Source organism: Triturus cristatus, chromosome 12 (assembly GCF_964204655.1).
Source record: "Triturus cristatus chromosome 12, aTriCri1.1, whole genome shotgun sequence".
Classification (NCBI taxonomy): Eukaryota; Metazoa; Chordata; class Amphibia; order Caudata; family Salamandridae; genus Triturus; species Triturus cristatus.
This window is the reverse complement of record NC_140595.1, coordinates 284,616,944-284,634,291: the sequence shown is the minus strand read 5'-3', so window position 1 is coordinate 284,634,291 and position 17,348 is coordinate 284,616,944. Positions and strand designations below refer to the sequence as shown.

General features: G+C 44.4%; 1 protein-coding gene across 1 annotated transcript in view; it reads left to right on the top strand.

Annotated features, from left to right (window-relative positions):
* SH2D2A (SH2 domain containing 2A) overlaps positions 1 to 17,348 on the top strand; it is a 211,134-nt gene that overhangs the window by 158,702 nt on the left and 35,084 nt on the right. The window contains 1 exon segment of the mRNA XM_085640021.1: positions 15,713 to 15,936. Coding sequence (XP_085496147.1) covers positions 15,713 to 15,936 — 224 coding nt within the window.

The window sequence follows — 17,348 nt, the reverse complement described above, 5'->3', positions numbered from 1 at the left end:
TGACCACTGTGATCGATAAATGTCTCCTCAAAACGAGTGAAGAAATCAGAGACACTTTCATCTTTCTTTTGTTTGCATGCTGCCAGTTTATCCCAGTTAACTCTCAATGCAGGCATCATGGTTTTCATTAATGTAATAATCCTACCAGGGAGTTCCGAAATCAAAGCTTCAGGCTTTGCACCACCCACTTGGTCTCTATCTGTGGTAGTTATAACATCCCAAGTGGCACCTAATTCCTATACGTGATTTTCCTTACGAATCTTAGCCCATATTGTCTGTGGGACTACATTTCCCATCAACATATCGATATCAACTAAATTCATGATGCAAGCATCTACTGTCTGCGATAATTCTTTGTAATAACCTGCAGGGTTCTTACGAGGATCTTGTAGAGGCTGCTTAAGGGCCAAGACTTCAGATCGTTTCCATGGAACATGTACCCATATACGCTGAAAATGAGCAGGAATAGCTGAATTAGCACCTACTGCTGCAACCTCTTCTTTCCATACTGGAGGAACCTCTCTCATGGGATAGTTTTTCAGTGTCAACCTAACCGACGGATCAGAATCAAGAAAAGCCTGAGAGAACAATAAGGATCTATAAGAAATAGGTGTCCTTACAGCTTTCTCAACCTTGGAACCCACAATAAGTCCTTTATCAAAATCAGTCTGGACATCTAACAGATCTTGTGGGATCGGACTCGAATTCACATCTTCCCATTCTTTAATGAGAGTATTGCACATTGCATTAAAAACATATCTTTGCGTAGGCGCATTCCATTGTGAGAAAATAGGCATAATATCGGGCACACTGTATTGAGGACCCTTCTTGATCCATTTACGTGCGAGAGAGTCTAACCTTTCTCGTTCTTCAAAATCTGGGAACTGACTACGAGACTGTCTTCGAGCAAAAGCCGGAGACACATTTAAATCTCCAAGGAAAGGAGATAAAATACCAGCGACAGTATCCGTAAGACGTTTACGCACAGATGGAGAATTAGACATAAGAATAGGGGACAAAGTATTAGGAGAACTGACAGGAGGAGAACCAATAATTGCAGGAGGAGCAGAAGGCAAAGGAGATCGAAGATCAGAGGATGAGGGCAGAGAAGTAGAAGTTAATGGTAACACTGGCAAAGGGGGTAATACTGGAGGAGGCAAATGCGGAAGAGCCGGGACAGGCGGAGGTACCGCTGGCGGCTGAACAGGCTGTAATAATTGGGGTGCATTAGCACTTTGTACATAGGGCGGAGGTAACCTCAATAAGTGGAACATTAGGGGATCTTCTTCTATATCTTTCTTATTTTCAGAAAGGGAAACAGGCAACACCGGATAGCATTTGTCTATCGCCATTCGATGCTGTCTCTCTGAAATTTCAGTTGCGTTATCAATTTCATAATTTTTGAATTGTTGAGCAGCCTGTATAATTGTCATACCCTGTGCTTTCTTATCTCGTTTTGCTTGCTTAATTTCTGTTTGGCTTCCTTACGCCAAAGGCAGAGAGAGTCAAACATTGCCAGCCGGGCTTTTCTTTTGAATAGAACTGCTTCTAAATTATCTAGCACATCGGGATCAAAGCTACCATTTTCTGGCCATTTTAGAACACCATCTTTCTTCGTGTATCGGGTCCATGCCCCGTTGAAGGCAATGGGGCCAATACCAAGTTTCGAATAAAGCTCATATGTGGGAGTTCCAACTGAAGGAATCGGACAGGAGTCCTCAAGTCGGGAATCCCTATTACAACCAAAACAACCAAATTTTCCAAACTTAGTCAGACCAGGCATCTCACGATTTTACCGGACTGTTCACAAACTTCAAGGGAGTACAACTCAGTTTACGCAGCACAAATGCACATACCCTCGGCTTCGGCTATTGCAATAGTCGAATGTAAGGACTACAAATGCTAAGGAAACAAAGGACAAAAAAAATTGTGGGCGCGACCCACGAAGATACTTAACTAAGGACGTCTTCTCACACCAACAGAGGCCCATCTATCGTCTCGCCTTACCATACATCATCAAAGAAAGGGCCAAGGCAGAGCGGCAGTCAGGGCAGCGGTTGTTAGTAGCCGTCAGGGAGGAGTAACCGCGCTGCAAAAGACCTTCGGACCACTTTTGACATACAGGGGTCGCTTGATGTGGCTCGCGAATCCTCCGGAATTTTCTTGCGGGGTTCCTCACGACCTTCAGGCAGAACCGGTACCACTGAAACTGCCCCACGTTGGGCGTCAGTTGAAGAACCAGAACCTTTTGGGCCTTGCGGCTCAGGGTACGCCTTAATCTCCTGGGTTCTCCTGCTCAGCTATACAGAGACACGGGACACTCTGTTAGGCGTTAGAAGATCAGATTTATTAGCTGCAGCTAGTACAGTTGTCCCAGAAGTACACAAGGTAGGTTCTCAGGAGACTGCCACTTCACTCTGTGGCGCACAATCTTTTATATCATATAGATAACCTATACATTAACCAAACACATTCCCAGAACATACAAGAAAGAGCCAATAAGAAAAGTTGGAAAACAGGACAGAACCAATGGGAGAGATTTGAAAACAAAAGTGTCAGATGACTCGAAGAAACCTCTCCTCCAACTATGTTTGTCACCCCTCCCTCAAGCCAATTCATTAACGGATTCGTAACTAACTTGCAGGTGGCGAGATACGTTTGTGTGTGTTGCAGGACAGTTGTGAAACGAGAGAATGCTAGCAGAGGACAGTGAAGGCCAGACGATAAGATAAAGTCAAAAAAGAATAGTGTGAACCAACAGATAGTTGAGACGGGGATTAGGAAAACCAGACAGGGATTAGTGTACTCGGACAGACCTAACACCAGCTTTGCAAATAGAGGCAGAAAGACCATTTCGACACGAGGCTGCAGAAAAAGCAGCCCATCCAACTAAGGCACAGCTGCAATGATTGATGGGCTTGTCGCTTTTCATCCTATCTCCACTTGCGGAACAATCCCTCTAAGATGAAGGTGGAGCCCCACCACGGTACTAGACCCAGCCTCTTACTCCACATCCTTTTAGACTATAAGCTTCATTTAGAGGTGGAGTATTTAAGACAACTGCCAGAAATTGGCAGAAATACCATCACCCACTTCTTATAACGTCCCCTGCCTCAGTGAGAGGCTATGAAATGGTGGTTTCCAGATCATCAAGCCGGTGCTGGCACTGCCATTTAGTAAATCCTTGTGGAGGAAATGCCACCATTAAACATCGCCCCTCTGACACCAAGTCAGTCTGCTTTTTTTTCTGTCTGGGTCTGCCAAAGAAGCTCCCGCCATTGAAGAAGGCGCTGCTTCTGGGGAACAGAGTCCAGCAGCACAGCTGCCAACTAGAATTTCAAGTTAGGACCAGCAGTCTGGAGACAGTGCAAACCTTGAGAACATGCACACCCTTCTGCTAGGGTTGCCACCTTGTCTAGGTTTTACTGGCCTGGATGATATTTTAATGCCACAACAGGTAAAATAATATCTGAAATACATTAAAACCTGGTATTTTTCTACGTTGGCACATAAATTTAAAGCACCACATACAAAATGAAAACACGGCCAAATAATTTTTAATTTATCTACACAATTCCTAAATTGTTTTTACAGCAAACAGACGCAGAACTGCTGTATTAAAAAATATGCAGATAACTTTACAGACAATATTTTGAAATATCTGCTCCTGCCCTTCCAGAACCCCAAAACAGACTTAAGTTACAGGTATTTATTTCTAGGAAAGGTGGCAATCCTATTGTTATAATGAAGACCAATGCAGGTAAAAACAGTAACTCTTCTTTAATGGTCCTTACACCACCACAGGATCCAGCATAACCAGGGGAAGGGTGCAATGGAAACGTTGGTGACAGGGAAAGGGAAGAACCAAGGGAGGAGGAAGGAGGGGGGGGAAAGGAACGTACCAAGTGGTGATTACAACACACCTCCCTGCATAGGGCAAAGAGAGACATAGCAGTATCAACAGCAGCGACAAGGTCACTGCAGAACAATGTAAGCAGTAGAACAGCAAAGCTAGAGACGGAACCACAAGGAACATTGTACAATAATTCTCATTTAACACAGTAGTCTCTGGTCCAGACAGGTGAGCTCCTTGCTCTCATAGACCTTCTGTGACTGATAGTTTGCAACTCTGTCTCTGGGTCACTATCGTTGTCCAAGTCACCCCCTTGTCCATGAGGAATGATTCTGTCCATGCTCCATGTTTGGCCATTGTCGAGATGGACTACATTCCTACCCACACTAGTTATTTTGTAAGGATCCGAATATCTTGACGCTTCTTTCCTGCGTGCTTTAGGTAAATCCACCCGGACCCAATCACCTTCTTTGAACATTTGTGTTTTTACATGTTTGGTCTGGTCATACCTGATTTTGTATTTAGCTTGGTGTTCCTCCACTTTTCTTGAGATTTCACCTCTGTTTACTACACCCGTGTCCTTTCTTGGCCCTACCGGTGGAGTTAATTTAGTCTTCGGGATCCTTCCTTTGAGAGAGGTGAACGGAGAAACCCCAGTAACACTGTTTGGAGAAGTGCGATAGGCCCATACTGTTTCCACTAGCGCTGAATTTGCTGGTGTCCCCATTACTTCTGCTCTCTGCAAACACTCTTTGAACAACCGGTTGATCCTTTCGACTAACCCATTTGCACGGGGACAGTACAAAGCAGATTTGAGGTGAGTGATGCCCCGGTGATACAGAAATTCTTTCATCTTGTCCGAAGTGAACTGTACTCCATTGTCTGTTATAAGAGTATCAGGTAACCCCTCCTCAAAGAACACATTTTCTAAGAATTGTATGAGGACTCTTGTGTCTATTTGCTGGACACATTTGTAGACCAACCACCTTGAGTGATAGTCCACTAGCACCAGGATGAAACGTTCCTTTAATGTTCTTAGGTTGAGGGGACCCATGATGTCCAAGGCTAGCTTTGACCATGGTCGATCAGGCACTTCGACAGGCGACAGGGGGGGCTTGCGGGTCTGGTGAGTTTTGTCACTCCGGCTACAGTCTACACAATTCCTCACCACCTGTTCCGTCATGGCGTCCATACCTGGCCACCAATATTCCAGTCTGATTTTATTCTTGGTTAGGCTTCGCCCTAAGTGTCCTACATGTGCAAGCCCCACAATCTTTTCTCTCAGGTTCAACGGTGGAATCACTTTCTCCCCTCTGCAAACCACATTACCTTGTATATTGAGTTCTACTCTGACATCCCAGAATTTACTTAAACTGATGGGAATATCATTCTTGTTTTCCGGCCAACCATTCTTGATGAACTCTTTAATTGAACACATCTCTGCATCGTTTTGCATACTGTCGTTCCATTTTTCCTTTTTTAGGCATGTAAGTTGCAAAATCACATCATCACATTCACAGCTAACAGGAGCACTTTCTCCCTCTGAGGGAGACCGTGACAGAAAGTCAGCAACCGTGTTTTGATGACCTGGCACATATCTCACACAAAAATTGTAACCTTCCAGTCCCAAAATCCATCTAGCGATTCTGGGGGTGGTTTTTTTAGCCCCTTTGGTGGTGAAAGCAAACATCAGTGGTTTGTGGTCCGTCTTTACAGTAAAAGGGATACCCCACAGAAAGAAGCGGAAGTGTTTGATCGCCCAGAAACAAGCTAGTGCTTCTTTCTCCACCACTGAGTAGTTGATTTCTGCCCCCTTAAGAGCTCGAGAAGCAAAGGCCACAATGTGTTCCTTGCCTTCCCCCATTTGGGTGAGGCTGGCCCCCAACCCTTTATTGCTTGCATCAGTGCAAAGGATAGTGGTTTTGTTCGGGTCAAACCTACCCAGGGATGGTGCAGAAATTATGCTTTCTTTGACCCGATCAAAGGCCTTCTGACAGGCATCGGACCACACATACAAGGTCCTGGATTTGAGTAAGTTACGTAAAGGTTCCACTATTGAGGAATAGTTCCTCACAAATTTTGAATAATATTCGGAAAGGCCCAAAAATGATTTAAGGTCTTGAACACCTTTAGGGGCCTCAGTGTCCCTAATCGCCTTAACTAGGTCTATTTTGGGTTTGATCCCATCTTGAGAGATGGTGTGTCCTAGATACTCAACTGATCCCACCCCAATGCGACATTTCTCCTTTTTTAGAGTGAGCCCTGATTTTTCCAAGTTGGACAAGACCATCCTGAGGGTGACGTTATGCTCGTTTAAGTCCTTCCCGTAGATTAATATGTCATCTTGAAAACAGAGTGTTCTGGGAAGGTCTTTCAAGACATGCTGCATGATCCTCTGGAAGGCAGCCGCAGCAGAAGCCAAGCCGAAAGGCATGCGACGGAATTGGAAGGCTCCCAGGGGTGTCACAAAGGAGGTGAGATGCCGTGAGTTGGGATGAAGCTCCACCTGGTGATAGGCAGAGGATAAGTCGAGAACGCTGAAACAACTCGCACCATTAATGAGGGTAAGCACCTCATGAATACGTGGAAGGGGGTGCCTGTCTACCCATATGTTCTGGTTAAGGTCCCTGAGGTCCACACAGAGCCTGATGTCCTTACTGGTAGCCTTGGTGGTAAGAACAATGGGGGCCAACCATTGTGAACACTCTATGGGTTCGATCACCCCCAAAGACAGCAATCTGTCTAGCTCATTTTGAAGAGGCACGTGCATTAAATGTGGTATGGGTCTGGCTTTGTGTGCTACCGGTTTGGCATTGGATTTCAATTTGATGGAATGCTGATAGTTCTTGAGTAAGCCTAGGTCATCAGAAAACACTTTGGGGAAATCATTGCAAACATCCATCCCTCCCACCGAGGGATCCACTAAGAGGACTTGGTCGGGACTGTTGGGGTCTAACTTAATCCCGAGTTCCCTCTGGTGTTTCCATCCCAACAAGTTGGACCCCTTCTGGGTAATGTATATCTTGCCCACCGTGTTCCTTCCTTTGAACCCTATTTCCTTAGTGGACATGCCTAATAGGGGTATGGGGTCCCCATTGTAGCCTCCTGGTTGTATGTCCGGAGGTTGTACCGTTTCTTTCCATTTGGGAAACAGTTGAGAAAATATGGTGGCATCAACCAGGGTGTAAGGGGAACATGAATCAGCAAAGACCGTTAGGGTTTTGTTATCCAGGGTAATGTTGCAAGATGGGAATTTGTCTGCATTGTTTTTGTCTTTAAGTTGAAAAATTAACTTGGGATCCGGAAATAATTGTGGCTCAATCTCCAACACCGCTTTAGAGCGCTGATCATGACAGACCCTGGCCAAATGTCCTTTTTTCCCACATTTGTGGCAGACAACAGAACGTGCTTGGCAAATCGGGTTATTGGCTAAGTGTGTAGGGCTCCCACACCTATAACACTTGAATTTATTTCCCTGAAGCGGGGTGTTAGCTATCTTACTTTTGTGATCTTTGCTTATGGCATTGACCTCCATGGTTTTGCCCCCTTCACCTTTCATTTCAACCATACAATCTGCCGTGTGCTCAATCCCTACCGCTATATCTATGGCTTCCTTGAGGTTAGGATTGGCCACAAGCAGCCTCTCCTGAATCTTATGATTGTTGGTGCACCTGACCAACTGGTCTCTAATCAGGGAATCCTGAAGGGACTCAAACTCACATGTGTTCGCTAGACCCTTTAAGGCTGCAATAAAAGGTTTAACCTTCTCATTTTTTCCCTGTGTTCTTGAGAAGAATTTATGTCTCTCTAACACTACGTTTATCCTCTTACTGAAATGCTTTTCTAGTTTATTTACTGCCACAATATACACATTTTCATCATCATCACTATCACTTCCCCCTTCTACATTAGTCGAAATGTCATCATAAACCTTGCGGCCCTCAACGCCCAAATTGTGTAGCAGGGTGTGTAACTTGCGTAAATGAGAAAACTTCTCCCCCCCAATAGCAATAAGATAGGACTCCAGTAACCCAAACCATTGTTTCCAAGGCAGAATAGGTTCTCCTGCCTCGTTAAGGAACGGTGGGGGCTGCGACATATTAGCAGCTGCCATACTTTGACAATAACTGGAAGGAAAGAGGTAGAAATACAGCAATCCAATACAATGGAAACAAGGTATGAAAGAGGAGAGCAAAAACAATATCCACGCACTTATTATACACCCCACCCAATGCCCAACCCCATGTACAATTCAATCTGGGATGTAGACCTGCAGAAAATAGCAAGGATACCAGGCAGACAGAATTAACAAAAAAAATCATCCAAAATGCACTTCAATGCTGTAGCGAAGGTAACCGCGCAAGAAAGATCCAAGAGCATATGACTGCACAATGAAAGTCAATTGGAAGCTGTGCTTGTCAGCGTGAGCAGACAAGCGCGATAACAGTGATGATAACTGTGCCCATCAGTGACACAACATGTGCAGCTGTGCCCATCAGCGAGAGGTGACAGGCAAAAAAAAAAACTCCAATAGCTGTGCCTATCAGCGAAAAAGAAGGAACAGAAAGATGACTAAGATATCCAGAAGAACGGTGGCGAATTATACTGGAGCCCCAGGGGTGAAGAAATGGTTGTGTTCCATAAATCTCCTCACAATCGGGCTTAGAATGAAGCCACACTGCCACCCGGTGGACTAAAACGGAAGCGCACTCCCTCGCCTCAGCTGAGAAGAGTAATTGACTGAAGGGCGCGCGGGGAGGAATGCCCAGCTCGTGACAGGAATCCAGTCAGAAAGTCTGAAGTGCCTCACTGAGGAACTCTCCAAAGATTGCCGCCACAGCGAGGAGGTAGGCAACGCTGAAAAGACAACGTCAGACTCTGAGGACACCCCACTCAGAGACAAACAGCTTATCACTTCCAAGCAGCTGACCCAGCCGCAGTGGAGACCGGAGCGGCAGCGCTGGGGGCCACAGCAGTGAAATTCACCATGAGGAGCGAAGAAGCCTGATGCGACAGGATGCACCTCTAACAGCAGTGACAAGCAGAACAGCTGATTACTCCGGATTAATCGGAACAAAGGAGGATACCGGCTCCCCTCCTCCTCACAACGCAGCAGATGTAAGCGAGGCAAACCCAGTGCTACTTGACCTTTCCAAGGCAGCGGAGCCCCCACAGGTTAAGAACAGCGAGGGAAACCGCGGTAGAACACGGAATATCCCTTGGCATAGGCAACGCTGAGAGGCCACATGGAGAGAAATGTCAGTAGTCCATGGGAGCGCTAGAACTTGAAACGAAAATGCTCCACTCAACAGCCCAAAGCAAGCAGGGGCATATAAACGCAACTGGCACAGTCTTACTTGAATTAGCGACAGGAGAGCCACCACAGGTACTGCACAGCGAAGTACTTCCAACCGCCAACACACCGAAGAACTGGATTTGAAGAAGAAAATGGGGGTGGTGGTGAGCCGTCCCCCCACAGCGAATCGTCGCCAGTGTTATAATGAAGACCAATGCAGGTAAAAACAGTAACTCTTCTTTAATGGTCCTTACACCACCACAGGATCCAGCATAACCAGGGGAAGGGTGCAATGGAAACGTTGGTGACAGGGAAAGGGAAGAACCAAGGGAGGAGGAAGGAGGGGGGGGAAAGGAACGTACCAAGTGGTGATTACAACACCTATCTTCAGTTAAGTGTACGATTATGGAAGTGTCAGACTTTACCCTGTAGATAATGCCTCCCTACTGTATCTTCTTTTAAAATATTTAAGAGAAGGAAAAAGGTACACAGTGGACACATGCGCCAGTGGCCCTTCACAGACTCAGATCGCCTGGCTCGCGAAACCCAAAATCCAACCTTTTGAGTGACAAGGAAACACTGCCCCAAATGTACTGGGAGGAGTCCTAGAATTTTCTGTTTCAATCCCAAATCGATGCATCATATATACAAAATCTACTAATTAAAAATCGAATTTTTAATCTCTCTCAATATTTGAAAATATTATCTTCGCATGTATGTCACACAACATTTTACATAGATAAAAATATAAAGTGAAAGTTTCCAAAGAGAGGTGCATTAGACATTCTTCACAAAGAACACTAGTAAGCACTAGAATGTGTTTATTTTATATATTAAATTAAGATCGATATTCAATTGATGATCGTTGATAATGCCAGCACTCCCCACTAAAACTAAAGTAATCTTTTGGGTACCGGACATGTTTCAAGAGTCTCTGTAGTGAACATGTGTTGCTTAAGGGCACATGCGGTGGAAACTGTTTTATTTTTTAGGGGTTCGAGGATCTGAATCACATTGACTTCGAAGAGACTAACAAGGGAAGGGAGTCCCCACTGGATGTAATACCAGACTACGAAGGCCTTTCTGGTTTTTAATCAGAAACAGGATATTGCAGAAATGTTACTGCCCTTAAAGTAGCTTTTCCTATTGTGTTTTATGTCTTCCCTACCATTACTGATCATTTTAGTGGGACTCACTCGTGGGAGCACGTGCGTGATCACTGATAATTTGCTTGCCTGTGTGTGCTTACTGAGAGGGGCAGTGAAGTGCAAATGTGGTGTGTAGTTTGTAAATATTTTTGAGTCTCGTGAATCACTTATGATTAAAAAAAATGTACAGACACTGATTTCGTTTGTTTTATAAGGTTGTCCTGAAGCGGCACCACTGTGACCATTTGTGTGATTACAACTTCCGTTCTGGACTTGTCATGCGGCCATTTTGTTGGTCTTCTTCCAGTGCCATGTCAATGTGTCTCACAGTGCTCACTTGTGTTTTGAAGCGGTTTAGTGACGTGGGACGGTTTGAGAGTCAGCTGATAACATCTGTATAGAAACAGGAATTAGTACTGAACTTGTCGGCGCAGAATTACGGTTTTGTTTGTGGCTTGTGCAGATCTTGCAGCGTGTGAGAAGTCAGCCAGCTATGCTGGGTACCTTTAATAATAAACTGTGAAGGTTAGAGTGTAACAGCAGATTCAGTGCCTGGACACCCGGAATAGCCGCGCTCTGCAAAATCACATAAATTAACTTTTATTTTCTGGACTTTTCATGTGATTTAAGGCGTTTGCAGACTAGTGCTCGCCTAGACCCATGTACTGGGCCATCTATCACTACATAGCAATGTCAACCAATGGTGTTGTGTGGCATACTGCCTCAGAACAGTTGCTGGCCAGGAGGAGGCACCGTGCCAGCGTAATGAAAGTGGTTGTCTGATGATTAAGGGCCAGATGTACGACGAGAATTAGCATGCGCAAATGGGTTGGCGACCCATTTGCGCATGCTAATTCTGATAGGGCCATGTACAAACACTATTTTGTGACTCGCAAATAATTTGCAACTCGCAAAATTGTTCTCTTCCTAATAGCAAGTCACAAGCCATGTACCAATGTTTTGCGACGGCAATTGCGGTCGCAAAGCACTCTCAAATTACCACCCTCTTCAAGAGGGTGGTAATGCAGTTGCAAATGGGAAGGGGTACCCAGGGGACCCCTTCCCCCTATGTGAGTGGATCTGAAATATTTTTTAAAGTCAAGCTCTACCTGCCCTTAAAAAATGAAACAAAATGTTTCATTTCTTTTTTTTTTAAATGCATCCCGTTTTCCTTTAAGGAAAACGCGACTGCATTTAAAAAAAAACTGCTTTATTGACAAGCAGTCCCAGGCATGGAGGTCTGCTGAGCCCAGCAGGCCACCATCCCTGGGAGGGACAGTCATTCCCAATGGGGTCGCAAATTGCTTTTGGCTCATTATTATTCATGAGCCTCGCATTTTGCGACCCCATTGTGAATCGCAATCAGTGTCTCTGACACTGTTGTACATTCCAAATTGCGACTCGCAATTGAGCGCAAATTGCGAGTCGCAATTTGGAATGGTAGTACATCTGGCCCTAAGTCCTGCTTGGTAAAGATCACGAGTGCTTCTCCACATGAGTTTGTTTTGGTCGGATTGGGTAAGGAATGATTTGTGTGCGTGTCCCCCCCCCAAATTGTCTGAAATGGGCTCAATTTAAGATATCTAGTAAGGAAAGAGGTGCATTTAAGAAGACCTTCCGCATGGTGTACATTGCCAGTCATGCAGTTTGTCCTATTTATGTTCAAACAGTTTACGGAAACAGTTATCGTTTACCAGTAACCTCCGAACCCTACTTCTAACGATTCAAAGATCTCCAAAGGTGGTCCTACCCTAGGGTAAAGACTATTCTACATGCAATCATCTAGAAATAACTTTTTTGACAGCTTGTTCAACTTTTAAAGGATGTCTTCATACCTGCATGACATTATTTTGCCCTGTGAGGTTGGGGAAGAGAAGCCGGGATTTGGAAAAGATAAATGGCAGATTCACCCCTGCATTGATTGAACATGTGTCTTCAGGCCTCGGGATGAACACTTCTATTATTGATGTCACTCACACGCTTAATGGCAATAGGGAATCTGCTTGGAAGGCTTCTCTGCCCTTATCTTATAACAGCAGCGATTTTAGGCCCTAAGCTGCATTCTTAGATCCTGTTTTCGGGGTTGGGTGGTAAAATGTTAGTAATGCCAAATCTCTGAGTTGTATCCTCAGTAACCAGCTTAACCTTCAGATGCAAATCTCAGGTAAGGTAAGAAAGAGAGTTAGCCTCCAACTAAGGATTTTTCTGGAGCATCAGACGGCTCATTCCGTAACAGGATTTTAGGTCAGGTGTACAGACACTGGCTTTCTTCTCTCCAAAATTGACTATAGGAACGTGCTCCTCTCCAGAGTGCCAAATGTTCTTTTGGTTCCCCTCAGAGCAGTGCTTCACGCAGAAACATGATGTGTCACAGGCCAAAAGAAATCTGACCACATCACTTCAATCCTGCATGCTCCTCAGTGGCTCCCCATTGAAGCTAGAGGTCCATTCAAGATTACTCGTATTCCCACAAAGGCCTTCATAGATCCTCTCCTTCCTATAGGACTACAAACTGAACATTTACTGTGCTCGACGAGAAACTCAAAATTCCGAGAGCCTCCCACATACAGACAAGAACATCATATGAAACAAGCTTCATTTGGAAGCGGAGTATGGAATTGGTACTCTGCCGCCACCCCTACGCTAGACCCAGTGTCCCGCCACCTTTAACAAGCATTTGCAATGCAATAGGTCTCGCGAGTTTGCGCTATTGGCATTGTCATTTACAATACTGATAGCTTAAACTCTCGAAAAGGCGGCACCGGGTTACAGCATAACATTTCCTGCAAAAACCAAGTAACTGATATACCAAATTAGCAAAGGAATATTCACCAGGAGAAAATATAATGCTGATTTATTGACTCGCGCATATTATACTGAGCTTGGTTGGGACAGACTTTTAATCACAGCTGCTAGTACAGAATCAAGGAACAATAATCATTTCAGATGAAGAAGCCATTTAATGAGACGTGGTGGAAACTGAAAGACAAATGATGCCACCTGAGCATTATATGTAAAACACAACCAGTACACACCAGTTTACGAATAAGCAGCCAGTTGTCAGACGACATAGCCTGACGTTTGACCTTTAGCATCAAGAAGCAATTCCGAGGCAACCATACCATCTGCTACCCCAGCTATGGGGCAGATTTACAAGCCGCTTGCGCCACTTTTGCGTCACTTTCCCATTGTTAAAAGTGACGCAAGGGGCATGTAAATCTGCCCTTATGAATACCCTATGAATACTACGGACGGGAGAATGTTTAATCCGGGAGAAGCAACTGTAAATGTCACCGGTTGACGGACCACCTGTTTGACTAGTTGAGTTAATTATTCAGTTCAAAGAAAATTGGGGAGGAATGTAGTGTTCACGTGACACCACGAATGAGGACTCACAGCATGAGAGGCATGCACGCATCCCGAGGCAGTGTTCGGCGTCGGTGGAAAGTTATTGAAGACATAGAGTTGGACTCAGTGAGCATGGAGTCGTCGTCAACATTTGTGTTGGCCTGATCACTTTATGCATTCAGAGCACAACACAGTCCAAGTGAACCTGATTTAGGATAGAAATGAAGCTGCACGATTAAAACATAATATATGATAATCAAGTAAACACGAATTAGCGGTAACCGGACAGAAAGGTATGCTTACTGGTGTGTGCTGTTTAAAGTGTTCAAGGAGAAAACATCAAGAAAGCGTGATGTTTAGTATGCATACATCTCAGGGACCGCAACCTAAGAAAATTAGGCACTTTGTTTTTTTTTAACAGGAGTCAATGTTGCCTAACACACTTCTGATAAGTACATTGCATTGTTACATTCGTACTTATTGTAACCGACAAATACTTTTTCACTCAATTAACTTTAATTTAAATCATATGCGTTTTAAACATAATCGTATAAATTCCTTAAAACTCATTAGCCAAGGCACGACATACTAAACTCTGTGTGGTTCAAAGTGAGACAATTACGAAGTGTCGCCGAGTGCCCTAAGATGATACAATATGTCCATGTCCGTCCGTAATGTAACTGGTGCTTACCGAGTTTGTGGTATATAAAACTGCAAAAAAAAAAACCAATGCATACGGTATTTTCCCATGTCAGAGAAATACTAATGCTGCAGTAATGGTAACACAACATACAAGATCTCAACCTAGGTGAAAATAATACACAAAATGTGACACTGTCTTGAGCTTTACGCAACTAAAACCAGCTCGAGTAAAAAGAAGGCTGAGCGTCAAAGAATCAAGCACCGTGACATTGACGGTGTTCAGTTTTTCAGTCTCATTTATATGGCTCAGACTGACAGTCTGGGAACCCGCAATGACATTCCGGCTGCAGAGTTTCCATAATCGAAACTCCATACCTCTTCCGAGCAAGCAACTAGAAGTAACGTGACTCACGATTAGCTGAGCAATCCAACCCATTGGCTTGGACAGCCAATGGCTGCCACTGTCTCTTGTGAATGTCTACCCCACTGTGGCACAATCAAAAAACGGGGGGAGGTAGAGGTTAAGGTTAGGTTCACCCTCCTTACTGAATACAGTTCCACAACATTCGGAATACTGAAATAAGAAACCTAACCATAGGGGGGAACAGGGATTCCACATTAGTTATATGAAAACCGCCTTTCCAGAAAGAAAGATTCTTTTCTAGTGGCTCCTCACCCACCAGGGTTACCCCTAGGTGGCATGCTTCATCATTGGGGTCATCTCAATCCACTACGGATTGAGGCGAGCTGCGACTTGCGAACTATGTAGGAGCACTTAGTTTGTGGATCTATGTGTGGTGCAGTGATGTGGAGTGGGAGAAAATAATTAAAAATACCAAGCTAGTAAACTAATGTTTTATTCCTGCTCCTAGTTGGTATGTTTTAAAATCAAGGGTTAATACCAGGGAGAGGCCTAACTATAATGAGTATGGTTTCCCCTAGTATTGCGTCAATATGTTTCGAGCTGTCCCCTTCTTCAGGACCACACAGGGTCCAGCCCAGTGCGTACCACTCCTAATTAATCCTGTGATGTGGATATAGTGAGGTGCACACCTAATGCGTATACAAAAAGTACATACGGTTATTCATTGATACGCCGCATTTCTGTTTAGGCAGAATTCTGCCTCATGGTCAGCAGGGGCAGAGGGGCTTGTAGGCACACCTTCATCAAAGCTCTCCTCTTGGTATATCACCTAATGCCTACCCCTCCTGTAACAATGAAGATATAAGTCTATCAGTAGCATGTTATTTGTGGAGGTTAATGTGAGCGTGTGTTAGATGTAGCACAAACAAATTCCAAGAAGATTTGTCACACATAAACAATAATTGAATGTTTGGCACCACTCAGAGTGCAATTTGTTAGGGGGAGTTTCTAACTGTTTCACTATACTCTGTGAATAAAATATGGTTTGTTTTTCGCTGCAGGGACAATTCTTGACAGCCGGCACGACAGTCACATTCTCGACAATCCGAAGTCTCTCAAAGGCCTGTCAAATATTTGTAACCAGCACAAGGAGATTCATACCCACTCCCAACAAAGTCAACCAGTGGAAACACGAAAGTCTATCAGTGATGGAGTCCATTCAGTTACTGAGAATAAGTTGACGTGTTGCTCTGAAGGCGCCCAGTCAACACTGAAACACATAAAGGTAAGTCATGAACATCAATCAACCACTTTCACTGTGCTGAATGTAGATATATGTAGCATTGGTCTTTTTTTAGTGAGTGGTATAGGAGGTAGCTCATATTTCAATAGCTGGCAGAGCAGAAGCAATACCATAACACCAGGGTATATAAATGCGATGGAGTACCCTATCTGCCAAACCCTTGGTCCGCCCGCCTCATTTGGAGATAAGTAGGCCTTACATTTTCTGTCAACAGAGCTCGTGTGGGCTTTCTTCATCGATGGAAAATGTTCTCAGATGCCCTTGCAGAGTAGGGTCAATGGGATGAAGGAGAATACCTTGACTCCCCCACCCCTTCACCCCCATGGAGTGGAGTATGTAATGTCTCTTTTTCTGACTGTTACATCCAGGAAAAATCTGGTGGTGAGGGACAGACATTTGAAAAGGGGATAGAAATGAGATTCGATATCTGTGAATGTCATATTGCTTTTGCCTTTTCTCTATGTGGTCTCAGAAGGTACCACACGAAAGAAGTGAAGGTAAGAAGGCAGGTTGGCCCCCTCTTTCATGCCCAATCTCAATATAGGGTCAGTAGAGACTGGTGGCTAAGTATGGAAAGAGAATTGGGGCAAATTAGAGTAATTGTCATTGAGTAATATGATTACCCACTTAGCTTGAAGAGAGTGAACACTGAACTCCTAGTTCTGACAGAGGGCGCACTCTGATTCCCTTTCACTTGATTGGGCAACAAGCTACTGGCCAACCTCAGGTCCTGAACCAGAAATGAAACATCTGGGAATCATTGCTGATTCAGACCACATCTCTGCACCACAAATTGAAGGGGTTGGCAAAGGCGTCAACTTCCTAACTCACAGACCAAACGTTGTCCTCAACATGTACTGTGTTGCTCAGTTGAGCACAATTCATTGGTTTTTAGTCATGTGTGGTGCTGTACAAACTGTAATAAACCCATAAGATGCTGACATAAGACCACCATCAGACGCTGAGCAGCCATGTCACTGTGCCACCTTATCGTCACTGTGGGCGTGCTTGTAGCCGTAAAAACCAACTGAATGTGCATCTGTCATAGTCAACACACACCTTTCTGATAAGGTATGATCTGGAACTACGTAGGAGCCTGACTAAAGTTGTTTCAAGATATGCTTTGTAACAGCAATAGTTCACGTTAAAATTAAGAGTCCATTCTAGGTTTGCATTTTCATTTCTCTCAAATTCCATTCCTGGGAAGTTTGCATTGCTGGTTTGTGACCTGCCAAATACCTTCTAAACTGTCTCTACTCTTCTTCCATGTGTGTCAATAAGTTGTAGTTCTTTATTTGGGGGCGCTACAATGCAATATGTTTCTTTGCCTCAAATTCTTTTTGATCAAGTGTTGTGGTGGAATGCTTCAGCCTTTTCATCAGAGTTAGAAGAGT